A 26,291-nucleotide genomic window follows, 5' to 3' on the forward strand; every position below is an offset into this window, starting at 1 on the left:
ACACAGGCTTAGGTATTAAGTAATGTTAATATACATGAGTATTGCTTACAGGCAATTTATGCTCTATGATCCAAACCCTGTAACCTTTGCTTGAACAAGGATCCCCTGCTAGCATCCATAAGGACTAAGGTGCAGAACTGGGCTCTGTATACTGAGTTCCCAGTGTTTTCTACTCCCCAGGAACTCCTAATAAACTAGTTACAATCCAAAAGATGCTATTAGATCCCTTCAGAAAACTAAGGAAACTTTCTGCCCACTCAGTGGCAACAGCTGGAAGTTGGGTGTTCTTTTCATTGCAACATTCCGTTTTTCTTCCCATGCTTTCGGTCATATAAGGGATGCAAAATACCTTTGCCAAGAAGCATAGACAATACATAGAGTGTCAACCGAGTAGATGCAAATGCTCCACTTGCAGCACAAAGCAACATCAGACTGACACCATTTACTCTTTACATGCTTAGGATAACTTGGGAGTCCTCTCCGGCATGCGTCTATGAATTGGCATTCAGGCTGACTGACTTGTGAGGAATCAATAAGCATCTACTATGCTCAGACTAACTCTCAGTCAAAAACCTTGACAGGTCACCATATATTTTCAACATGCACATTTTAAAACAGTCCACAAACACAACAGGAAATATCATCAAACTCTGGAAGATAACAAATCCTCTAAGGATGTCTGAGCCTTACCTTCCTGTTGCTGAGCCTCAACCATGCAACAGCCTGAGAGCATGAGGCAAAAGATTGCCGCGAGCGGCAAATGCCGATGTCTCCTCATTTTTTGTTTTGTTTTTCAAAGCACCAAATGTGTGACCTAAACAGGAATAGAGAGATTATCAGTGTAAACGGCATTCTCACACCAGAGCTCACCAGATCTTACGAAACAGTGTTAGGGGTATATGTAAGGCCTCAGACCCATGCTGTCCCCAGTGCCACTCTCCCCTGACGTCAATGGATTAAGGATTTTATAGCCCTGTATCAGGGTGATCACCCCACTCCTGCCTTAAGGGGATAAAGCAGCCCTGGAGAGGGCTGCAGTGGGAAAAGCCAGGCTGATTGGGGGAAGCAACCACAGGTCAGGCCACGCCCTAATCAGGCCACAGCTAAAGAGGCTAAAGAGACACACTCTCTAGCTTCAGAGAGAGACGGGCCTGGCTGCTTGGAAGCTCAGCTAGGTACCTAGAGTGGAGCAGGGCTGGGGAAAGGCCAGAGGAGCCAGGGAACTCAAGGCTGGAAAGCCCTGGGCTGCAGGCCTTGAGAAAGGCCAGGAAGGGTACTGGGGTTGCAGAGGTGCAGCCCAGATATAGGCAGAGGCAGTTGGTCCAACCCCCCTTGCTGATGATGAGTGGTTTACAGACTGCAGTCTGCCCCAGGGAGTGAGGGCTAGATGATGACTGGCAGTAGCCACTGAGGCAAGCTGGGGATAGGGGTTTCCTCTGGGCGGGGAGACCCAGATTGTGGGTTACTGTGGGGGCAGAATCCTGACATAGGAGGGCACCAGGGTCTGGGAGGGGCACAGGGCCAGCAGCAGGTGAGACACCAGCCTGTAAAGGGCGCTCCAGGCTGAGGAGAGAGCTAATTCTTGAGACGACCAGCAGGAGCTGCCACTCTGGGGCATCATCGCCCATCACAAGCCCTCCCACCCCCGTTAGTAAATACTAAAAATTCCTCTCCTGGTATTAATGTTTTACTTAGAACTCACGCTGACTTCTGCTAGAGGTCTGTGAATGAAAAGGTACCATAACTGGGACAAATTCTCTTTGCGGTTACAGTGAAATGTAGTTGGACCAAATTCGGCACTGGCATCAGAACACATAATGCTGTGCTGGTTATGCCAAGGCTGAATTTAGCCCACTGCCTTCAATAGGATTCCACTGGGGTAACTGGGAAGAAGATTTGTCCCGTAACAGGTTAGGTTCTGCTCTCGATGACATTCGTTCTGTCCCATTTCCCAATCTTTTATACGACTTCTGGGGGTTTTGTAGCATCACTTAAGTACAACACTATTTGGATGTGTGCTGCCAGCATTGCTGATGCACAAATTCTGACGTGTTTTGGCATGAGACGTCATGTAAAAGATGGAAGTGGGTACTGACAGGCAAAAACCAGGTGTGTGAATTTCAAAAGAGAAACAGCATTTGCCAAATGGGAAATGGCAATCTGATAAGGAAAACATTTTCATATGAGCAGAAGATACCACAAATAGTGGGAAACAGACAGTGCTGCATAGATGAAGTTTGGTGGAGCAATGATCAGAGCCCCTTCCTACATAAGGGCTAGATCATGCCACCAGGCCCCAGCCCATAGGAAGGGACGGTGCATTACTGCTCTGTTCCAGGAAACACATAGTGCCCCACTTCTGTCCTCCATGCTCCATGGAATAGTAACTTACTCATGGCCTGTACAGCAAGAAATTCCTACTCTCCTTCCCCATGCACTGGTTTAGCAGTACAGGCCTGTGCACTGAGGAGGCGGAGCCTGGCATCCACACCCCACCCCTCCCTTCCTCTTCACTTCTGTGCGCCTGGACCCAAAGCCTGGGTAACCAACATAGGGGCATAAAGGAGTTCCTTAGTCATCCTGGCAACCCTGCCAGATGTACTGCCTAACCCATGATCTAGCCCTAAATGCAAAGGAAAGAGCAGAGAGACACAGGTACCCTACTGACTCCAACAGAGGCATGTTCTGTCATAGGAAAGCAGCAGGACCAGAAATTATTTCCATAAAACCTGTCAGCAAGGGCCAGGTCCTCAGCCGATGCAAAGCAGCATAGCTCCACTGATGTCAACGGAGCTATGCCAATAAATGCCAGCTGGACATCTCACTGTGGTTTGTCACTCTTTCTTTTCTAAGACTGGTGACATGTGACGGTCACCAAGAGAAGATTGTGAGCTTGCTGGGACAGGAGACGCCTTTTTGTTGGGTGGGTGTGTACAGCACCTTGCCATGATCAGGGCTCCTAAGTATGGCTGCAGTGCAAATAAGAAATAAGAATAATCATTAGGTACAGGAGCATCTATTATAAAAAAGAGTTCAGCATAACTGAAGCATAAAGAAATTCAAAAAGGCTGAAAGCAAACTATATTATGTCCTGGCCATAGCCAGGCCAAGATGCTTCCTTCCAAGTGCAAGGGGAAAATGGCTGTGCCTCTGTTGTTATTATGTATTACTTATTACAGTGGCCAACCAAGCTTGAGGGCCCGTTGCGCCAGAAACTGGCCAGTCACAGAGCAGGAAACAATCCCTGCCCCAAAAAGCCTGCAGTCTAAATAGCTAAGGCAGGCAATGGGTAGGGGAAGGGCTGGAGCACCCAAGCAGAGTGACCAAGCATGTTAGCACCAGCTTCTTTTAACATGTTTTGGGGTGGGTGGGATGGGGTGACCAAAGGGTTAGAAGGAGGGAGAGCTCAATTAGCCCACTTGGCTGCTCCTGGAGGGCATGTCGGGTTTGACTGGTTGTCAGGCCCAGCTGGGGAGGTGCTGGGTCTTCCTCACAAAAGGAGGAAGTGAAAGCTACAGGGATGGTCCAGGACAAAGAAACCCAGGAGAGAGGAGGTGCGCAGTCTCTGCTCTCGGGAAAGGGCTTGGGGAAGGCAGCGTGAAGAAGGCCGCAGGGCTGGAATTATTCCCTGTGGGGGGCCCTGGAGAGGGGTAAGGCACGGAGGCAGTCCTGAGTGGTCAGCGTACCTGCAGAAAAAGACAGAGCTGGGAGGACCCAAGGAGAAGCCAGAAGCCTGGGAACCAGAGGGGAGGCTGTGTTAAGCACAGGCTAGAAGGAAGCAGCACAAAGGGCTTAGACATAGGATGTGGCCCAAATAAACAGCATGGCTGCAAGAGTCGCTTAATACAGGGTCCCTGGACTGGAGCCCATAGCAGAGGGTGGGTCGGGGTTCCCCTAGCAGCCCCAAGAACAGGGCGCACAGGCCTAAGATAAGAAGTACTGAGCCCAGAGTGGGGCTGAATACTGAGCCTCAAGGGTGGGTGGAGGAATAGCCCCAAAGCAGGTAAATGGATCCTTTCCATTGGGACTTTTAGTAGGACTTTTGTTACCTCAGAAGGGGTGTGTCTAAAATGTGACCTGGCTGGAGGGTGAATTGCGAGACGAGACAGCCCACCCTGGGAGCGGCGTGACCGTCAGCAGCGGGCGCTGGAGGAGACAGCTGATACAGCAAACCCCGGGGTTCTCACCCACAGAGCGCAGCCTTCCCTGGGAGCAGAGCCGGAGGGCGAGGGAGAAGACAGAGGGGAGTGGGCAGGCAGGTGGAGTGAGGCTGAGGGGAAGAGGGCAGGATGGGCTGGAGCAAGCAGCCAGTCAGCACAGGGAAGAGAATGTCCTGTCAAAACCATAGCGAACATTTTGATGATATCAGACCCGGCTGCCTACTCCTGATGGTTTCAATGCCTATGGCCCAGGGGGCTGGCTTCTTCTGGCAAGTGCTTTCTTCCCACAGCCCAGAGGGAAAGCCACAGAGGTCCTAGTGCTTCTTTAACATACACAGCTCTGGTCTGGTAGGCCCAAAGGGGGGAAGGGGTGGTTCCACCTGGGCCCCCCGTTTTCCTTCCCACTAGATGCAACGTGTGATGCAACATTAGACATTATGTGGCTGCCTGTTACTGAAACCTGCCCAGGGACAAAGTCTGTGATCACACCCATCCAGGTTATTTTACAGCACAGGGGAAAAGATATTTGGGAATGACAAGCATAGGGGTTGGAGGGAATCCCATATCCCTATATAAGGAGGTTTTAAGGTCCCTTTGTGCCACTCTGGCAATTCAATGACCTTAGTATGGGCCAGGATCTAAACCACAGTCTCTGTGGCTCAGGAGTTTGTATAGTTAGACCTCTGTCAAGGACTTGGATGATCCACTCTTTACCTGTGCTTCACTTAGTTAACTGTAGTTCCCCTATTTAAAAAAAAAGTTAGGATTACAGCTGGCCATTGGAGGCCACCCAGTCAGGAGTATCTTGCACTGATCAACATTTCTTTCTATTGCTAGTTCTTTTCTTATTAAGCCACTGCCAGACTGACAATCTGCCTGGGATAGCAATTCTACTCACTTCACCCTTTCAGGGACACCAAAGGCAAGCATGGAAACCCCATTCCAAGTTCAAGCCCATTAATTCTTCTGATCTGCAGAATAACTACAGGAATCCTGCACGTTTCCGGTCCCCTCTGTGGAATCCCCTCCTGTATGGGGATGATCCCATAGTATGAATATGGAAGTGTCCCAAGAATAACTTTATATGTTGTAGCCAAGATAATACTTTATGTAAGCTTTTTATCTGACATCCACATGGCAAATCAGCTGGAAGAATATAGCCCTTAGTATGACAGCAGATATGCTGCCATACTGGTGGTGAGTTTATGATTTAAGACTTGCTTCCAATCTTAAATAGCATACCCCAGTAATACTTCGTAGCTGATAAATATCATCCAAGTATAAAATGTAGTGATTTAATATTTCTCTTCCCCCAGAAGGACATGAGGCAATCAAATGAGCCAGAAGAGATTCAAATAAGTCAAATGATTAAACCAAGTCAGCTTTAAAAAATTACATTCACTGTTTTCTCCTGTTCTTGCCAACTCAATTAACTCAGTGCTCCTAAGCGATACAAGGGAATCCAAGACCATCAATGAAAAGAATAACAAGATTTTGTAACAAAGCCTTGGAAGCCAGACAGCTGACCAAAAAACCAGCTGGAAATAAATCCAGGCACCCTCGATCATCTGAAATGCACAAATAAAGCGGCACCTGAGAAGTTAATTGCACACAGTGGGACAATTTCACACACACTCTTTTCATGATTGTCCCACTGGATTTCAATTGAAACTTGAGGAGGTATGCTGAGCCAGATCCTCAGCTGATGGAAATCAGTGTTGCTCCATTGACTTCCATGGAGCAACATGAGAATCTGGCCCTACGTATTTCAAGGAACTGCTAGAGATATAGGAAACGCTCACTTGCTTTGTGATGAATTACTGAAAGCCCACAAGACACACATTTTTCTTCCTATTCAGGTGAAAGAAGTCACAGTGTTTACTCTCCCAGATTATATGAATGGCTGGATTACCCTGCCACTCTTCCTAGCTGCACTTCTTTGCTTCACTGCATTAAAGCCACTGAATAAGAAAAATTAAAGGCAGCACTTTAGTTCCTTGTTAGCAAACAATCATTACCCCCAAGTAATACTGAGCGGAAGAGCTAGCTCAGTGGTTCAAGCATTGGCCTGCTAAACCCAGGGTTGTGTGAGTTCAATCCTTAAGGGGGCCATTTGGGGATTGCTCCTGCTGTGAGCAGAGGGTTGGACTAAATGGTCCCTTACAACCCTAATATTCTATGAAGTACTTGCTATCAAAAAGTTAACATACACCAAAGCAATAGGTAAGACATTACCTTTTAAAGGCAACCAACATAGCACAGGGCATTATGACCATTTTTAATTGACAAGCAAAGGTTCCAATCCAGTCAAAGCAAGACAAAACTCTCCCAAGCTGGAAGGAAGGGAAGGAGGGATACCCACCAGGCCATTAAGATCTCACCACTCCCTAACAGCCTTGAGAAATCTCTTCCAGAGGTTTTTCAGGGGCCGTCTTCCCACTGAAAAGTGCCAGGAAGGAGGCCAGACGGGATGGAGCATGGGGCAGCCGTTCTCTGCAGTAGCGTTTGCTGCTCTGCTGCCCAGAAATCCTAATGAAAGTTAGCGGCAGTGGCAGCTTTAACACCTGTAGGCTTCTCTCTGTCACTGTTCCCCAACAGCCCCTGCCGGGTTATTTTCATAACTGATTTACCTGGGGACCTGATTCCCCACTGCTTTCTGCCAGTCTTATGCCTCGGTGATGCGATTCCAGTAGGTTTACACTGGCAGGAAGCTGGAGAAGTCCAGTGGCCAATCAAGCCCACTATTTCTAAGCACCTACAAAAGGTTACTCAGGTCATGGAGCCCTGCTTTCAGAGGGAAGGATGGTCCAGCTCTGCCATGCAAAGGGGCTCCCATCCACACCGCTGATCACCTGTCTATGTAGGAAATGCCCTTCCCCATAGATCTATGGGGTAGGGGAGCCTTGTGCCCAGCCACTATGAGTCTACCCCCAGATTCCTCCCATTAGAGAGAGAGAAGTGTCTGAAAACCCAGGGGATGCCCACCTAGGGTGACCAGATGTCCTGATTTTGTAAGGACAGTCCCAATTTTTGGGTCTTTTTCTTATATAGACTCCTATTACCCCCCACCCCCATCCTGATTTTTCATACTTGCTATCTGGTCACTCTATGCCCGCCAACTCTGGCCCTCTCTGGCATGTTCCTCCATGGAAGGGGCAACCTGGATCTTTATTTCTAATCCTGGTGAAGTATGACTACAAACAGGCAACAAGGGAGATATAACATTTAAAAAAGCAACATGTTGCCAGAGCCTCTGGGAGCAAGCCCAATGCAAATAATAAACCATCATCATTCTAGGACCTCAACAAAGTAATGTAATCCTTGGGAATTCCCATGGGAGTTAGGTGCCTAAATACCTTGGGGGATCTGGGCCCAGAGCCTCAGCTGGTATAAAATCAATATTGCACCACTAGCTTTACTGGAACTACACTGATTTACACCAGCTGAGGATCTGGCCCGAGACATTTTACATTCAATCAGTCTGTCAACTGTAAGGCAGCAGTTCACGCAGAAAGATCCTGTGACAATTACATGCTAACCATTGGAGAACTCAGTGCTGCTTCATACAAAGCTGTTATCTATTTGAACATCTGATCACTGAGCCAGCTGACTCCTCCTTTCTTTGTAGGACCTTGCCACATATTGCTTTCTTGGAAGCCCTACTGCATAATCCTTTCCAAACTGCAAAAAGAGGTGAAATCCTGGCCCCACTGAAGTAACTGGCAAACTGACCTTGCAAACGCTTACACGTGTGAATCGTCCCAGCCATTGAATTCAGTGGGTTTATTCACCTGTGTAAAATGACTCAAATACGTAAGCATTTGTAGGACCTAGATTTGCAAAAATAAAATGAGAAGAACAGTTAATACTGATCTCCCATTAAATCATACTGGTAAAATCCCCTTGTGGGAAAGTGGGATTCTAGAAATATTGGACAAGTGGATGTTTCGTGCTGTGATTGTTTATTAACATTAGTTTCATCGATTGGGATTAAAATGAGGCCTGCCATTAATCAAATATCTGAAATAAAATGCATAAGCCAAAAAGTGGCTTCAGAATTTTGCTGTCCTTATTCACCCAAATGTGAATAACATCTTTCATTTGACAAGAAGATTGATATTTTTCTCAAAAAGAACAGGAGTCCATGTGGCACCTTAGAGACTAACAAACTGATTTGAGCATAAGCTTTTGTGGGCTACAGCCCACTTCATCGGATGCATAGAACAGAACATATAGTAAGAAGATCTATATACATACAGAGAACATGAATAGGAGGAAGTTGCCATCCCAAGTCTAAGAGGCTAATTAGTTAAGATGAGCTATTGTCAGCAGGGGAAAAAAAACTTTTGTAGTGATAATCAGGATGGCCCATTTCAGACAGTTGACAAGAAGATATGAGGATACTTAACATGGGGAAACAGATTCACTTTGTGTAATGACGCAGCCACTCCCAGTCTCTGTTCAAGCCCAAGTTAATGGTATCTAGTTTGCAAATTAATTCCAGTTCAGCAGTTTCTCGTTGGAATCTGTTTTTGAAGCTTTTCTGTTTCAAATTTTTCTGAAAGGTATATTATATTAAACCCATATTTCATCTTATCAAACATGCCACAGTATATTACAGCTGGTCTGTAGAGAGATGGGAAAGAATATTCACAAACAGAGACAATCTTTTTCCAGCTAATATGAAAGGGCCCATCCAAACAATTTTGGTTTTCTGTTTTAGTATTAAACAGCTGTAAGTCATTTTCCTAAATTATTTACAGGCTCTGAAATACAGCATACCATAAAAAAAATATATTTGTAAGAGGTCCTTTGATATGAAGGAAACACTTTTTTAGTATGTTTAGGTTGCACATTCTAATCCCAGGCTAGGAAGAAAAAAATCTTGTCGAGTGTTAAAAGACCTAAAAGAATCTCAAACAACTGTACATGCCATGTGCTGTTAATAAAGACCAAATAATTATCAATGATACTTTACTACAATGTGACTTTCTCGCCCCCCAAGCGTTAGTGAAAAAGGTGTCTGCAACTTAGCAGCAGCACCGTCATGTTGCATTTATAAAGACCTCCTGTTATTATTCATAGAGACCCTAACCATCCATTATTCCAGGCACTGTTCATATACACAGAGCTGGTCCCTGTTCCAAAGTGTTTACTGTCCAAATAGACAAGACAATGGAGGAGAGAAAATACAGTGTCAGTCTGTCTGTCTAATATATATACAGCCCTTATTTACCGTAGTCTCTGAGTGCCTCATAGTCTTTACTTTATTTCTCCTCATGATACAGTTGGGATAGGTTGGGATGGGATGGGAGGCACAATTGTACAATAGAGCTCAGGAGACTGGGTTCTAGTCCCAGCTCTGTGCCTCACTTTCCCCATCCTTAAAATGGAGATAATAGTGCTGACCTCCTTTGCAAAGTGCGTTGAGATCTACTGATGAAAAGGTCCATGTAAGAGCTAGATGTTGTTATTCCCATTATGCACATGGGGAACTGAGGCGCAAAGAAACCAAAGGTGGGATTTTCAGCTCTGCCTCAGCAATTTGAGTACCTAATTCCCATTCATTTTCATCCAAGTCTACGGGTGGCCTGGAAAATCTCAACCAAGTAATTTTCCCTAGTTCACCCAGAACGGCTGGGGTCAATCAAGGCATTGAAGCCAGCTCACCAGCATCCCACTCCAGGGACTTAACCACAAGACCATCCTCCCTCTTACTCAGTCTTCCTCTGTGGATCTCAAGGGGCTTTCAAAACCTTAAATTTCCTTGCAACATTCCTGCAATATAGGCAAACATTATTCTTCTCACTCTATATACCCCAGATTGTCAGCCCCACATATCTAAAAATTATGAGCTGGACCCCAAAATATCCTGAGACTGACTTGAATATCACGAGATAGTTTACAAAGTACATTTGTTAGTCTTTTTATTTGCCTTCAGCTTTTGGCACCTTTGGGATGCATTCAGGTCACATTCTCAAGCTTTTCCCTGTGCCCATGAGGGCTAGAAACTTATTTAAATGGCAGCTGAGAGCCTCACATAATAATATGACTCCAGGAGTAGGGATATTAAGTAAAACACCAACCTTCATGAGAAAAGCTGAGAGCTGGTAACTAGGGTTGCCAACTTTCTACTCGCACAAAACCGAACACCCTTGCCCTGACCCCTTCCCACCCCTCCTCTGAGGCCACACCCCTACCCTGCCCCTTCTCTGAGACCCCCCTGCTCACTCCACCCCCCCTCCCTCTGTCGCTTGCTTTCCCCACCCTCACTCACTCGCTCATTTTCACCAGGCTGGCTCAGGGGGTTGGAGTGTGAGGGGGTGAGGGCTTTGGGCTGGGGGTGTGGGCTCTAAGGTGAGGCTGGGATGAGGTGTTTGGGGTGCAGGAGGGTGCTCCCAGTTGGCACATGGAGTTTAGAGGGCAGGAGGGGGATCAGGACTGGGGCAGGGGTTTGGGGTGTGGGAGGGGTTAGGGGTGCAGGCTCTGGGTGGCGCTTACCTCAGGCAGCTCCCAGAAGCAGCAGCATTTCCCCTCTCTGGCTCCTATGTGGATGCATGGCCAGGTGGCTCTGTGAGCTGCCCCTTCCACAGGCGCCACCCCTACAGCTCCCATTGGCCTCAGTTCCCAGCCAATGGGAGCTGCAGAGCTGGCGCATGGGGCGGGAGCAGCATGGGGAGCCCCTTGCTGTCCCTATGTGTAGGAGCTGGAGCAGGGACATGCTGCTGCTTCCGGGAGCCATGCAGAGCCATGGCAGCCAGGGATCCAGCCTTAACCCCACTGTGCCACAGACCAGAGTTTTAACAGCTGATTGGAGCCTCCAGGGTCCCCTTTTGACCAGGAGTTCCTATCGAAAACCGAACACCTGGTAACACTGTTATGTCGCTGTCCCAATCACAAGACAGAGTCACTGGCTTAGTAGTGGTGAAAGTTTAGCAGCTGCACAGGGTAAGCAGGAAGTAACGGGGAGGTCAGAGGGAATGAAGCTTTCTGCCAGCTTGGAATCACTCCTGGGAGGAAAGCAATGAGGAAGGCTGCTGGAAAGGTAATGCATGCCTCTGTCTTGCTATGCCTTCTGCTGTAAGCAAGCCTGGGTGACAAGCCTGGGCCCAAGCCTGCTTCCACTGAAGTTAATAGCTGGTTATTCACTTCTTCAGTGGGAGCAGGAGTGGGCTTAGTTTTTAAAATGAAGTGCAGAGACTTTTCACATTTGGATGCCTGGAATTAGTTACCAAAGGCCCAGACCTCCAAAGGCATTTAGGTGCCTGACTCCCAACGGGAATTAGGCACTTAAATACTTTTGAGGATCTGGCTCCATATTTAGGGACCTAAATTAAAATGGGCTGATTTTCAATGGTGGTCACTGTTCGGTGGTGATGGACAAGTAATAAAAATATTTCGTACCTTGGTGCAATGTGTTATTTGGCTCAGTTACTGAAACTGCTGGGCTCCTTAGAGACGCAGAAATACATTTTGGTGTAGGCAGCATCTGCTAGTTTGGGGGGGAACCTAAGAAGCTAATTTAGGGTCCTCTGATTTAATTATTGATTTCTACAGCTGCCAAAGGGCCTGATTCCCCACTGTGTTACTCTAGTTTATTATTTTTTAGGGTACAGCCTGAAGGCCCCAGTTAGGAATCAGGGCGCCCAGTTGTGCTGGGCACTGTACACTGTTTGAATCGACAAAACCTGCCCCAAACAGCTTCCCATCTAAAACCCCAATCCTGGAGCTGCTTGCACAATGAGTAGATTGCTGCACCCCCGCAGAGCCTTACTCAGTTAGCAGGGCCCTGCAGGCCCCTGGCTCACAGACTAGGGGGCCTAAGTTTAGACAAGCCATGCCAGGAAAAGAGATAAACAGGAACTAAGGGGTGAGGAGGGACAGGTGGAGGAAGGCCACAGGAATCAGCAAATGACGTTGCTGAGGCTGTCGATGCACATGTCTTGCGACCATCAGCACTCTAACAACCTCATCCTTTCCTTCACCTTCCTCATACGTCCCTCCCACGGCATGCTCAGAAGTGCCAGGGAAAGGCTTGCAGCAAGACTTGCAGGAGGAAAGGTGGGGGGCGTGGCAGACAGGATCAGTCGGGGGCACGGTGTGGCATAAGGCTTGCAGACAAGAGTGGGAGGACCTGGATAGTTTGATGGTTTAGAAGATTAATGGGACCACACAGACATCCAGGAAGCTATGCTTGCAAGCACTCTATAAATCCCCAGCACAAGAGGGGGAGTGAAATGAAACCGTTCTACCGGTAAGAGAAGGAGCAGAGTTAAGGGTACTGGAAACCTGCAGTCTGCCCTTAGAAAGGGCCCACACTGCCTCAAGAGCAGGGTAGGAACCAAACAAAGACCAACTGCTTCCCCCTTGCTGCACGGGGGAAGTAAACTGCACCAGCCTTGTCCCTATCACAGCTCACTTCCCCTTTCATGTCAGTTCAGCTATGCAGGCCAATGCGTTCAAGGTGGGAAGGGGAGAATCAAGAATCCACCCATTCCCCACCCCTTCTCACCCACTCCCAACCCAGCGGCACAGGAAGAGGAAGGGTAGCAACTTCCTAGTGGCTATTCTGTGCGCTGTGTCATAACCTGTGATGCACATAGCCTGTGTAGGGAAATAAGGGTTACCACATGTCCCTTACTGCCCTGTGTAGTCATGTAGGTCTACTCATGTTTAAGCCCTTCCAGACATTATGGCGAATGGGCTTTTTGCATTACAGCCTTCTAAAAGTTCCTGACTTTCAAGCAACCACACCTCTGAATGTCTTTCCTTTCAAATGTTTTGTTATATTGTAATGACAGTGTTCGAATAATATTGTCTGAAAGTGGTAGATATTTATTTACAGACTTACTACCATGTTAACAAAGTTTTTTTCCGTGGGAACTTCATTAAATTTTCATGGAAAGTTTTTTTTCTCAGTCTGTGAAAGCTTGATGAGGATTGAGCCACCAGTTTGCAAATGTGAGAAGGCTGGGACTGAGATCCCTATGGGGATAACAAGCTTTTAGTAAACTTGGAACTGCGGGACATTTGCTTGCGCTGATTAGAATTCATACAAAGATTGCAGAACAATTTCACTAATAGTTTATGTGTAGAAAGATTCAGTCACATAAAACTGAAATTTCCAAATACCATGTCTGGCTATAGCGTATGTATATAGTATGTACTGACCCCTTAATACAACATATGTACTCTATTGCGTCAAATAATATCCATCTGTTAGTAATAACCCTTTCAAAATGCAATCATTTTTACAACTAACGTAGTAAAGTGATTTCCTTAAATATTTTCTCAGCAGCTATTTTCTGCCTTGTGTGCATAAAGTTTGACATTGTACATAACTTTGTATTTCTAGTGAATGTTTAAAATTGACTTTCTAAAATCATTCTTTATCTGTTTTTTCACTAGAGCGTCGTTTTAAAAATAAAGACATGCAAAGCGGATGATGAGAGCTAAAAGATCTGAACATGAAAGGCAGGAAGAACTTAGTCTAGCTGTTTCATATCACTCTGATTCACTGCACATGTCTCATCTAGCCCAACTGGGTTTGAGGGGTAGGGGGGGTGTGGATATGACTCCTAGTGTGTGTGTTTGTGTTCAGGGGGAATAATTACAATGTGGCTTCAATATTCCCATTAAATTCAAATATCCAGCTATGCAGTGTTTTCGGAACGAGCGATAGATAGTGATTTATTTGTGAAATCTGGACACCAAAGAGACACCCAAAATGGCACTGAAGCTGCAGAGGGAAGGGAATAGAATCATAATGGCACCAAAGTCAACTGTGGACGGGAGATGTAGCAATGGACTGTTCAAAGCCAGCAAACGGAGATATGACAGAATGTTCCCAACCTGCTGCCCACTGGGCTGAGATGACTGGAAACATCACAAGCTTTAACTCATGGAGGTGATGTGTTGACCTGTGCTAGGGACCCGTGGCATTGCTGTAAAGCGGCAACTCACCGTTTCCCCACTGCTGGGGAACTTTCAGCTGATGCACAGAGAGTTCTATGCTAGTTCCCGCAGTGCAGGGGCATGGTGAGGGCTGGAGGTGCCCGGGCAGAACACTCTACTTCAGAGCTCCCAGCTAGCAAAATGCAAAACCTATCTACCGAGCTATAATTATACAAATAAGGGGATGAAGTCTCTCCTCTCTCTTGCAGGGCATTTTTTGGTGCACACTAGGCGTATGTAGTTAGCAATCCATGTAATGCATTGCCTCAAAAACACACAGATCAAGAGGTACAAATCTTCTGTTGAGATCCAGGACTGTATCTGAGTATTATATTAAACAAATGCATGCATTGCTTTTGTGCCGATAATCTCTAATGTGCAAGAGAGGTATGTTTCATCTCATGGACAGAAGGCATATTTAGGCCCATGTCCATATGACCTTCTCCATAGGGCGAAGGGGCTGAGGTCTGTAAGACATTAGTGAGTGTGTGTTACAGGTCCCTTTCTGGACCCTGTCCACGGAGGATATGAGCCACAGCTGCAGTTTGAACGCTTTAGCTCAAGTATCAGAGGGGTAGCCATGTTAGTCTGGATCTGTAAAAGCAGCAAAGAGTCCTGTGGCACCTTATTGACTAACAAACACATTGGAGTATGAGCTTTCGTGGGTGAATACCCACTTCATCAGATGCATGACAAAGTTGCATCTGACAAAATGAGTATTCACCCAGGAAAGCTCATGCTCCAGTACATCTGTTAGTTTATAAGGTGCCACAGGACTCCTTGTTGCTTTTTAGCTCAAGTTGTAGCCGCTCATGCTTTTAGCTCTGGAGGGCCACAGTTCAATCCCTGGTGTGCCAGCCAAGATGGCAGGCAACCCAAAAGCATGGAGTCATGGTGGCTCATTAGATTTCCTCTCTCATTGTGCAGCCTCCTCTGGGCTCTGTTCAGCCTTGGGAGGCCATGGGCAGCGGCTGAGGGAGACAGGAAGCATGGATCTACATGCAGTGCTCCCAAAGCAAAGAGGGATAAGTAATAGGGAATAGAGGTGATCTACTTAGTACAAGCATTAAACACAGCCGCTGTGGGTTACAGAGCCAGCAGAGGTGGCAGACGGGAGTAGATGATGGCAGAGTGGCATGTCTGTCAGTTGTGATCCCAGTGTTAGCAGGAGGGATCTATAGGCTGACCAGAGTTAGCACCTTCAGCCCTCCCAAAATGAGTGCATGAGGCAAGGAAAAGTCCAGCATAAGTTAATCCACCAGCATTAACTTGCTCTATGCAGACAGCCAATCCCATCAGGGTGAGGGACCAAATTCCTGCACGTTTGGGAGGGGTGGAGCCACTGGCAGCAGGCCAGGCAGGCACCCAGGGCAGTCAAAAGCAGCCCAGAGGCCTTTGGGAGGCATGCAGCTAGATGGGATGGCCAGTTTTTAGCCATGGGTCCATGTGTCTTCAACCTAAGCCAATGGGCCCTACTGATCAGCAGCTCATCACACGATGGAATTCTTCAGTAGGGCTTGCAGTATTCAGAAACCGCTGAACTATCCAAGTAGGTTTCCCCCTCCGCCCCACTGCACTTTTTCCAGGGGATGGAAGTACATGTGAGGTTAGAGAAAAAGAGAGAGAGAGAGAAGCTGAGAATTTCCAAGTTGCCTGTGGGATTTAGGGACTCATTTCCCATTCAGTTTAATGTTCAGTAAGTGTTCAAATCCCTAGGGGGACGTTGAAGATCTCAGCTGTAACATACTGTAGCAATGTTACTTTCTAAGTCACACTTCAGTGACTTTAAAAACATTTCATTTGGTGTCAAAATGGCATTATCCTGCCTGTAATTTGGCAATAGCAGCAGCACTGAGATACCCTGAGCAGAACAGTGAGAGGTCTGTTTGCCAATCCATTTTGTACCTATATTTTATTCACACTTAACTAATATAAGAAAGTAAGAGTTGCCTACTGGGTCAGATCAATGGTCCATCTAGCCCAGTCTCCTGTCTCTGACAGTGGCTGAGACCAGAGCTTCAGGGGAGTGCACAGAACAGGAACCTTGGAGTGATCTGCCACATCTTCCCTTCCTAGTTTCTGGCAGTCAGAAATTTAGGGTTGCCCTGAGCATAGGGTTGCATGGCTGACCATGATGGCTAATAGCCATTGATGGACCTATCCTACATGAACTTATATAGTTCCTTTTTGAACCCATTTATGCTTTTGGCCATAACAACATCTCATGGCATTGAGTTCCACGGGTTAATTGTGAGCTGTGTGCAAAAGTATTTCCACATCTGCTGCATATTAATTTCATCAGGTGACCCTTAGTTTTTGAATGGTGTGAAAGGGGTAAATAACACTCCTCTATTCACTCTTTCCACTTGATTAATGATTTTACAGACCTCTATCATACCCCTCCTTTAGTGGTTTCTTCCCTGAGCTAAACAGTCCTAGTGTCTCCTTGTCTGAAAGCCAGTCCATACCCTGGATCATAATTGAGGCCTTGTCAGAGTATTTTCTGAGCTACACTCAGAGGCTGTTTCTCTTTCTGAGAATATAACTCCAATCAGTGTGCGCAGAAACAACTCAAACATTTGTATTTTTAAATGAATTAAGGGTCAGGGAGCCAGGGGTGGAAGGCCTTACTCCTCTCCATTGGGTATCCACTTCAAGGGTAGCTGTGTGGAATAAGAGCAGCCTCCGTGGGGCTGCTACTCCACCTCCCATGCATCTGGAGGGGGAATGGGAAGCAAAGGGTGGGGAGTGGGTTTATCCTTGGCCCCACGTCCCCAATACATTGAGCCTTGGCACCTGAGGAAGTGGGCGAGGCCAGGTTGGCATAGATTGCTTCTTCTCTGAAGGAGAACCAGGGCCCAGAGAATGACTCTGTCCTCTAGGCAGAGCAACTACACACTGGGCCTAGCTCAAGGCTTGCGGCAAAGCCATGACTGAAGCACAAGCAAAACAAAAATCCCCTTTCTAGACTTGCCAGATAGGAACGAAAAGGGGTAAATCAGCCCAACTGACTTAAGTGTCTTAGAAAAACAGGCGATTCCATCTCTTCTTAGCTATTCTAACTTACTAACGGGAAAGTGAGAGTAAATCTAGCTGCTGATGATCTACTTCTGAAGAAATATTTTTTTGATACATGAGTTATCTCTGTCCAGTCGTCCCAGGGTACCAACTGAAAAAGGCTAATGTAGCGAGGACATCCATGCGTATCTCTTCAGTTCTCAGCTTTGGTTGATCTTCATATGATTCTTTCTGGTGTGAGTCACAACAGTCTCCCGGTTGCCAAGAGACATGTTTCGTAATCTCCATTTTGCTGCCATCTGCTGGAGTCCTTGATTAACATTTCTTCAGCGTATGCAGCAGAATGTACAATGTTCTCTCAAGTATTGGGGAAAGTCAACGTGAGTTTCATACTGACGATATTTATTGCTAGTATAGTAGTTGTCATATTCAAAGCAATTTACAAGTATTAGTGAATCCTGACAATACCTTTGCATTAGGTAAACTCAATGAGCTCCAGACTGCAGATGGGTAAACTGGTCCGGGGAAATTGAGGCATAGAATAATTAAATGCCCATGTCAAAGAGCACGTTGGCGGTTGAACTGGGATTAAAATTCAGTGTTAAAGAACCCAACTCCTCCTCTAAATGCAGTTGTTTAAAAAGGTGATGTTAAATGTCATGTACATATTCAAGTTCTGGGTTAATGATCCTCAGCCCTTCTGGCATCTGGCACTTCTACATCATCAGAGAAAAATGAAAAGTCACTGGTCCATAAAAAGCATTTCTAACATGGGTGGAATTTGACTTCACCTAAACATGACCAATATTTTCTGCAGATGGTTTGCAGCAGCACCAAGGAATGCAACTGCATTGCTGAGTCAGGGTCTCACATTGGCAGCTCTTTTTACCCATCCAACCCCCACCAAAGAGAAATCCTGTTAAATCAACGGGACAGCTTACGGGAGTACGGGGAACTGAATTTGGCCCATTTTTCAAGAGGTAAAATTGGCTGCTAAGAAATTTGGGACTAAGGAATCTCAACTGTGAAAGGAAGCAAAGAAACAAAACCCTTTCGGAGTCTCAAAATTGCTTCCTCTTTCTCTTAGCATGTCCAGAGAGAAAAGACTAACCACATTAAAGCAGGGCTTTGCGTTCTCAGACTGCTATGGAATCCCCAGACAGGGGCCCTTTCTTTATGATTCAGAAATGTCTACTTGTCTCAGCGCTCCATCTGTATAATGGGAACAGTAGTACTGCCTTGCCTCCCAGTGGCGTTATGAGGATCAATGCAATAAATATTGTGAGGTGCTCAGATACTCTGGTAATGGAGGGAGGCCACAAAGACTGAACTTCCTCCTGCCCCTTTAAAAATCTGATCCTAACGAACCGAAAAAAACCAAATTTGCCCTTACTCAATTTCTGACCATTTCAAACTCTTGCGTTTGCACTACCCACAACCGCTGCTTTCAGAAATCTGAGACACAGCACAGAATAACTGACGATCTGTTTCTGGTAGAGCTGACTACAATGCAGAACTCAGCCATGCCGAGTGGCTGTCACAAAGCCAGGGAACCACAGTCCCAGCAGCCATATTGTTTGTTTACTCTGTATTTTAAGTCGGATGAGTTTTAAGTGTCCATTCCCACATTGGCCAGCTAAATACTTACCTCAGAAGTCTCCTAGTCAGTTACTGATTTCCTGGAACTTTGTCCTCTGAGACCTGAATCATCTACAGCAGCTGTTCAATAAATTCCAGTTCTGAAGTTATCTGGAAGACTGCAGAGGACCATACCCCAGAGTCAAAATCATGGCCCCCAAAGTTAGTCAGTGTTAAATGTTTGACAGCTGGAGGTCTAAGCAATTTTGCAGAAAGTTGTTTGTTCTACAAGTCTCCCTAACCGAATCTTTAGCCTGACATACCTGCGGGAGACTCAGATGTTTCTTGTTATATAGCATACTCCCTGAAATCAAGCGGTGAAGGCATTTGCTATACTGAATGCTGCCAGATGCCTGAAAACAGAAACAAATGATACAGAATAACCTTTGCTAATAAGAGATTCTTGCTGAAGGCTCTAAATTTGTGCCTTTCTCATCTGTTCTCTTCATATCGTACCTGGTAACATTTTCAAAAATTCCTAAGAGACTTAGGAGACTAAATCTAATTTTCAAAAATGACTTAGAAACTTAGATGCCTAAGTCCCACTGGTTTTCAGTGAGACATAGGCTTGTGAGGGCCAGGTCTTCAAAGGTATTCAGGTGCCGAACTTCTTGGGAGTTAGGAGCCTGAACCCCTTTGAAGATCTGGGACTCACGAGCTTATATCGCCTTTGAAAATGGCACTTAGATTCTTAAATCACTTAAGCACTTTTGAAAATCTTAGCTATTGGTCATATTGTGGCAAGCAACACCATCACCAAACAAGCCTCAGGTCAGGCTTCTTCTGTAGAGCAATAAGAGTTTCTATGCATCCTCAGCTGACATGGCACACCACTGAGTTCAGTGGAGCTGCACCAATTCACATCAGTTGAAGACCTGGCCCAAACAGTGTTTAATAGCAAAGGTGCTTACTGATATTGAAAACTGATGACACTGGAATTGTGAAGGTTTTATTAGGATGATGTCCTCTCCCAAAGACTGCAAGTTAGACTTGGACTAAGCAAAAAACAAAAGGTTTAGAACATCTGAAAACTTTTCCATTGTAACCCAATTTTTCTTAGCTCTCCTGTTTTGCTGAAGGCTGGATTTCACGTTTTGGGATATGTTCTCACATTGTACCTGGGTACCTTTCATCTGTGCTAGGTCTGATGGTAATTGCATATGTGCGTTTAAACTGAAAAAAATTGCCCTTTGTCTCCAAATCCACTTCAGATGTATGGACATAAGAAGGGGAGTGATTCATCCCTGATCTACCTAACCACTAACTAAAGTCAGTAGTGATCTCTCATGAGAAATGTAGTAGCTGGATCTATGTGCTCTGTGAGCCCCACTTGGTAAACTTCTCCAGCCTTATTATGCAATCCATCAGCTGTTTCATGCATCCCTAGAGGAAAACGGAATGAGCACATGAGTTAAGAACAGCCACTCAAGCGGCTCATCTCAATTATGTCACATTGTGTGTTGACTTGCTTATTTTATTCCTTAACTTTGCCTATTCTCCTTGTGCCTGATCTGCCCCCTGCTGGGAGTTTTTCTGCTGACTTCATTGGCAGTTGGGTCAGGTCTCCGAGGCACGGGGTAAGGTTCCACAGTAAAGTTCTTGGAGACTCTCCATTCAACAGAGCCAATACAATGCAAACATTTTAGTTCTACAGCGTCTCTTCTTACTCCCCTAACTGAAGACCACATACCACACCCTTCTCTCTCAAAGGCGGTTCCTTTGGAGCAGATTTCCCAGCCCTCTTGTGCCGACATCAGGGAAAATGCAAGTACATCAAAGAAGGGAGAGGAAAGGAGAGAGAAGGGTTGGTGGTTAATTCATACTGAACTGCGAGGGATTTTTCTCTCTAAAATCCTCTTGTTGGCTTAAAATCTGGTTATTTTCTACTTCTTACATCTGGGACTGAATCAGAGCAGTTAGTAAGAGGAAAGGGAGTATTTGCTGAAGAAACGAGGAAACTCCCTCAGGAATCAATGACTCTTTATATATAGGAACCTACTCTACCAGGTCCCCTCCACCCACGCTGCTCGGCTACTTAATATAGAACACGGACCATTAAAACGTGGAAAAAGTGATGGACATGTGGAACACCAGTGCTTGACATCTGATTCACAGGAGAAAACTGGCACAAAAGACCACCGAGAGACAAACTACATTTAATATGCTTAACCGAGAGGCAGAGAGAAAAATTGTAAGCCAGGTTTACAGTTCATACTGAATGTGACCAGGATAAGATGGATAGAATGAAATCCCAGCCTGACAAACAAGAGGAAAATGGTAACCTCAGGCAAATATCTTCACCGAAGGTGCTGATGATACCTCCCTCACTCCCCCTTAAGTATTTCACACGTGTCAAGATCATAAACCTGAATTATAAGAGCAAAATCATTAGCGCAAAGTAAGAAGTAAGTGAAGGATGTTTTTAATCTGTCACGTGGGAATACATATCTACGCCTAGGGACCAATTCTGATGATACTGAAATCAGGGAAGAATAGTCTTTGAGATCAGTGGTAGCAGGATCAGAGCCCTAGTTTTCAGCCTGAAAATCTCATCCCACAAAAGCCATGGATCTACAAGGCATAATCCGGGGGAGAACATGATCGGATGGCAGTTCTGCTTCATGCATGTAGGGAGTCATGTGCGTTGTCCATCACAGCGCAATCCACTGTCAGTCACCCCTCATTTGTTCTCCTCAAGGGGTGCTTCGTGAATATCTCCATTGTATTCTGAAGAAATGGTGGGAAAGGGAGTGAAATTATCTCAACCATGGGGACTGGTGGCAGTGCCATTCAGCCAGGAGGCTGGCTGAGGAGGGATAGTCCAAGTAGTTAGTGGGCTTGCCTGGGGCTCAGAAGACCAAGGTTCAATTCCCTGCTCTGCTCCTGGGTGACCTTGAGCAAGTCACTTATCCTCTGTGTTCCTTGGCTTCTGACCTGCAAAGTGGGGACAACTGTATGGCCCTACATCATAAGCATGGTGTTGAGCTAAACAGGTTTTAAAATGTGAGGTGCTCTGATGACAGGCTCTCGCTGAAATGCCTGCTGCAGTGCAGTAGCAAATAGTGGGATTAAACTATCAGATGGGGGGGGCAAAGACATGAGATTAAAACTGACAGTCCCCAGAGATACTGCTTGAATCACCACAGGGGAAGAGCCACAAATAAGTGGAGAGCTTCCCCTCTCAGCAGCGTCACACTGGAATGAAGCTGACTTTAGCCAGCCGGAGTTGGGGCAGGAGCAATGTTGGCCCAGATGTCTGGTCAGGAAGCAGCTGGGGCCAGGAACATTTTTCTCACCAAGGGCTCTGGTTAGGAGGGGGCGTGTTGCTAGAGCAAATGTGCAGGAGCTGAGTCAGAGCAAAAATCCCCCAAGAGCAGACGCCCAGCTACATTTTCTGTGGGCCCAGCCGGTAATAAAAGTCTTGGGGTTTCCCTGGGAGGGCATCTCTGTCTCTCTCATTGACAGTTGTATACACAAAGACCAGGCCGTTCCCTCTCCCCCCAGTACAGTCATAGTCTTCCAGGACATTGCATATAAAGGACCAGATTGTGCCACCTCTCCTTTGTGTGTAGCCCCACTGGGTTCCACCGGAGCACTGCAGGGGGAAGGTGCCACTCAACGTGCACATGAGTAGCAGAATCGGCCTTGCGGATTCGGTCCCCTCCTAACTCTCTCATGCATCAGTCCCCCTAGGGAGACAACTCTGTGGACAGATGTGGCAGGGCGAGGACTCAACCAGCAGAGCAATTAGATAGAGCAGATGATTAACATCTCCATAACACACCTTGCCCCCGGGGAGCCTGGCTATTGCGAGCACCCCTACCCACAGCCACGGTCCGGCTTGCAGAGTGAATCGCCGGCTATGCACCGCACCCGAGACAGATCACGGAAAACCCCACTTCTCTGTTGTCCCGTAAGACAGGTAAGGAAACTGACACTGGCCACCACTTCCCATTCTCACCACTACTCACTCCCACCCACCTCACCCGCACCAAATACACGGCACGGGAAACTGACGAAACTGCCACCTCCCCTTCCGGGAAATTACTAGGGACACAGAGGCTTTTCCAAGAAGTCATCTAATGCAGTGAAATGTCCAGCAGCTGAGTGAGGGCTGTGGGTGGCAGGGGGCAGATCTTGGCCTGACAGTGGATGGGCCGTTGGGGGCAGGCCAGTGGCCAAGCAGGGGGGGATCTGGGAGAGACTGGGTGGGTGGGGGCAGGCCAGTAGCCAGGCGGGGGGGGATCTGGGAGACACTGTGGCTGGGCAGGACCGGCAGAGCCCTAGCGCCCACCCTAGCACCCACTCTGCAGTGAGCAGAGCTCAGAGTTGTTGGTTTCCTTTTGATTCTGGAGGGAGCCAAAAAAGATGTGGAAGGAAAGGAGTAAAGGGCTATTTCCTATGCAGCCATAGGGTGTGTCCTGACACTGAGCAGTGTGCCCCACCGTGGGGACTGGTTCAGAGGTAACTGCAATAAAACACCTCAGGCAAAAGCACTCCTGCTGCAGCCATGCCCAACGGCTGGACCGATGTGGGCTGGCCCACCTGATCTCCCCACTCCCTGCAGCCTCTCCGCACAGAGTTGAGCCAGCTCCACCAGGCACGTGCCAGTGCCAGCCTGGCTCTCCCACCATCCCCCTCACCCCGACAGCACCAGTCATTCTGAGCAGGACAAGCCAGGACGTTTGCAGCCCAGGGAGGACAGCACAACCGACAGCCGCCCACCCCCTCCACCCAGAGCTCGCTCAGCCAAAGGCTGTGGTACAGACCCTGCTAGCATCCTGCCACCGCCCTTCCCGGGGCCCCCGCCATTGAGCACACTGTCCCTTCCCGGAGCCACCCGCCCTCGGATGCCTGCACTTCCACTGCCCTTGCCCAGGGCCCCACCTTGGGCATGCTGTCCCTCCCTGGAGCCACCCCCTCGGGCGCCAGCCCTGCCACTGCCCTTCCCCAGGGCCCCACCTTGGGAACGCTGTCCCTCCTCGGGGCCTCCCCTTGCATGCCAGCCCCACCACCGCCCTTCCCTGGGGCTCCCCCTCGGGCACACTGTCCCTCCTCGGGGCCCCTCCTTGTGCACCAGCCCCACCACTGTCCTTTCCCAGGCCCCCCCTCAGGCACCCTGTCCTTCCCTGGGACCTCCTCTTGGGCATCAGCCCTGGTACTGCCCTTCTCTGGGGACCCCCTCGGGCATGCTGTCCCTTCCCCGGGGCCCCGTGGGGCCCCTCGTTCATCCCTGGCCCCCTTGGGCACAGGACCTGGTACCACCCTTCCCTTGGGCCCCTCTGGGGTGCTGGCCCTGCCACCATCTCTTTTTGAGATTCCCCCTAGGGCGCCGGCTCCACTACCCCTTTCCAGCCCCTCCTCCCTGCTGGGCACTGGCCCTGCCACTGCACCGACTCCTCCCCAAGGCTCCCCCTCAAACACTGGACCTGCCCTGGTCCCTTCCTGAGGCTCCTCCTTGGGTACCAGCCCTGCCACTGCCCCTTCCTAGCCCCCACCTACCCCTTGGGCATGGGACCTGCCACCGTCCCAGCCCCTCCCTGAGGTTCCCCCTCAGGCATTGGCCCTGCCACCGGCCCCTTCCACTGCCCTTCTCATGCTGCTCCTTAGACAGGGCTGCAGCAACATTTACAGCAGTAAGGACAGCAAAGCCAGGACCTCGCTGGTCAACAATGTCAATAAAATGCCATTAATTGCTTTGGACCATATTCAGTTCCCCTCTCCTTCCACAAAATTAAAATTGTTCCTGTTCTGCTCTCAGCTCTCTCTGTGCTTCTGGCTTCCAGCTCCAGGATTGCTCAGGTAGCTGTGTCTAGCTACAGGAAGAGGCAGGAGAGCTAGGAAGAGTGTCCTGAGTGGTTCTGGCATAGGACCCAGCTCAGCCTGGATGTTACCCTGCAATAGGGTGACCAGACAGCAAGGGTGAAAAATCAGGACAAGGAGTGGGGGGTAATAGGCGCCTGTATAAGACAAAGCCCCAAATATCGAGATTGTTCCTAGAAATCTGGGACATCTGGTCACCTTATCCTGCAGGATTCAGGACTATTACACCCGGGGTGAATCTAGCTCCTTGATCTCATAACTAGGAGATAACGCTCTGGCTAAAACCATCTGAAATCTGCAAAGTCAGCACATGCAAACTGAGAGCACAGGAGACAATCTCTCAGGACAGCTGTTATATAGAGAACATTAATAAACCCTGGCTATCGGAGATCTTGTAGAGAAAGAAACACTTACCCCAAGTAAATGTGAAGAATTACTTATTCCCAGATCTTTTACACCAACTTATTTGCAGATTGACCTCATCTCTTCTCCTTGGCGTTCAATCTCCCCTTCCTGGAGTTTGTTTATTCTCCACAGTGAGCCCAGGGCTGTGAATGGTAAAAATCCTCTTGCAGTTTTTCCAGTGAGGCTGGAGCAGCAGAAAACGGAGCTGCCTTTGGTGGAGGATGCAGCTCCAAACTGGATGGTCTCCAGTGTTACAGTCAAGGCCGCCTCACTGAGTGACCCAAACTGTAAATGAAAACCAGACTTGCATTACGTTGTTTCTTCTGGCCCTTCTGCGGGGGTGATGTCACAGAGCCAGCGTTGCCTCTGTCCCACAGCTCTTCAAAATAAAGTTTGTCTCCTCTCCGATCACCTTTCTGAGTCACTGTGCGTGGGGAGGCTCTTGAGACTGGGATCGCTGTTTCATGCTCTGTTTCTCTGCTAGCCAGGGTTTGACTTGACCCCTTTTTTCACTGGTGTCTGCAAGAAGAAAACAGGAAATGCAGTCTGCTTTTCCAAAATTTAGAAATAAAAATCTGCTTGTTTGAATTACGGGGCTCACACAGTCTATTGTAATAATCCCTCCTTGACTGGGGAAGGGGTTTTTCATTTTACCAGCAAGTAAAATTGTCCCTGGGTTTTAGACTGAGCAATAAATAGGAGCAAGCCCTGCGTTCCGTACCGAATCTCTTGTTATTAAAGAAACAGTGGCAAGAGGCAGAACTGAGGTTGTAAAAAGAACTCTCGGTGTGGTATGTTCCAATATGCTTCTACGTTGCAACAGGGCAGCATTAGCAGGATTTTTTGTACACTTTCCTGGGCTTTTCCTCTGTCTAATCTGTCGTCAAGCAATGTGCGAGTGTTGCCTTTGTGTGATATTGCAAATGTTTGAAAAATAAGGTCAATGTAAATGATAAGGATTTTGATTAGCGAGACAAGGTGGATAAGGTAATATCTTTTATTGGACCAATTTCTGTTGGTGAAAAAGTCAAGCCCTGAAGAAGATCTCTTGTAAGCTTGAAAGCTTGTCTCTTTCACTCACAGAAGCTGGTCCACTAAATGATATTACCCCCAACCCTTGTCTATCTCATATCCTGGCGCCAATATGGCTATGACAACACCTGGCGGGATTTTCAAACGTGCCTAAGTTTTTGCCAGTAGAGATTTCAAGGTGAAAGTCCTCTTTAAAATCCCATTTGACACCTCTCTGCATCGTTAGGTTCCTAAATACCTTTAAAAATCTAGCCCTGGGGC

The 26,291-nt window shown here is 47.4% G+C and overlaps 1 protein-coding gene across 7 annotated transcripts in view; it reads right to left on the reverse strand.

Moving 5' to 3' along the window:
• Nucleotides 1-25,572, reverse strand: part of COL6A3 (collagen type VI alpha 3 chain) — a 116,280-nt gene extending 90,708 nt beyond the window's left edge. For 5 of the 7 annotated variants that reach the window (XM_075069879.1, XM_075069880.1, XM_032800055.2 and 2 more), the window contains exons 1-2: nt 25,008-25,572; nt 691-814 (exon numbers count right to left, since the gene is read on the reverse strand). In XM_075069879.1, coding sequence (XP_074925980.1) covers nt 691-778 — 88 coding nt within the window. In that variant the 5' untranslated portion in view covers nt 779-814; nt 25,008-25,572. The remainder of the gene's footprint in view (nt 1-690; nt 815-25,007) is intronic. The other 2 variants (XM_032800056.2, XM_032800058.2) reach the window with 2 other exon arrangements.
• Between the last annotated feature and the right edge of the window lie 719 nt (nt 25,573-26,291).

This window comes from Chelonoidis abingdonii, chromosome 10 (assembly GCF_003597395.2).
Source record: "Chelonoidis abingdonii isolate Lonesome George chromosome 10, CheloAbing_2.0, whole genome shotgun sequence".
Classification (NCBI taxonomy): domain Eukaryota; kingdom Metazoa; phylum Chordata; order Testudines; family Testudinidae; genus Chelonoidis; species Chelonoidis abingdonii.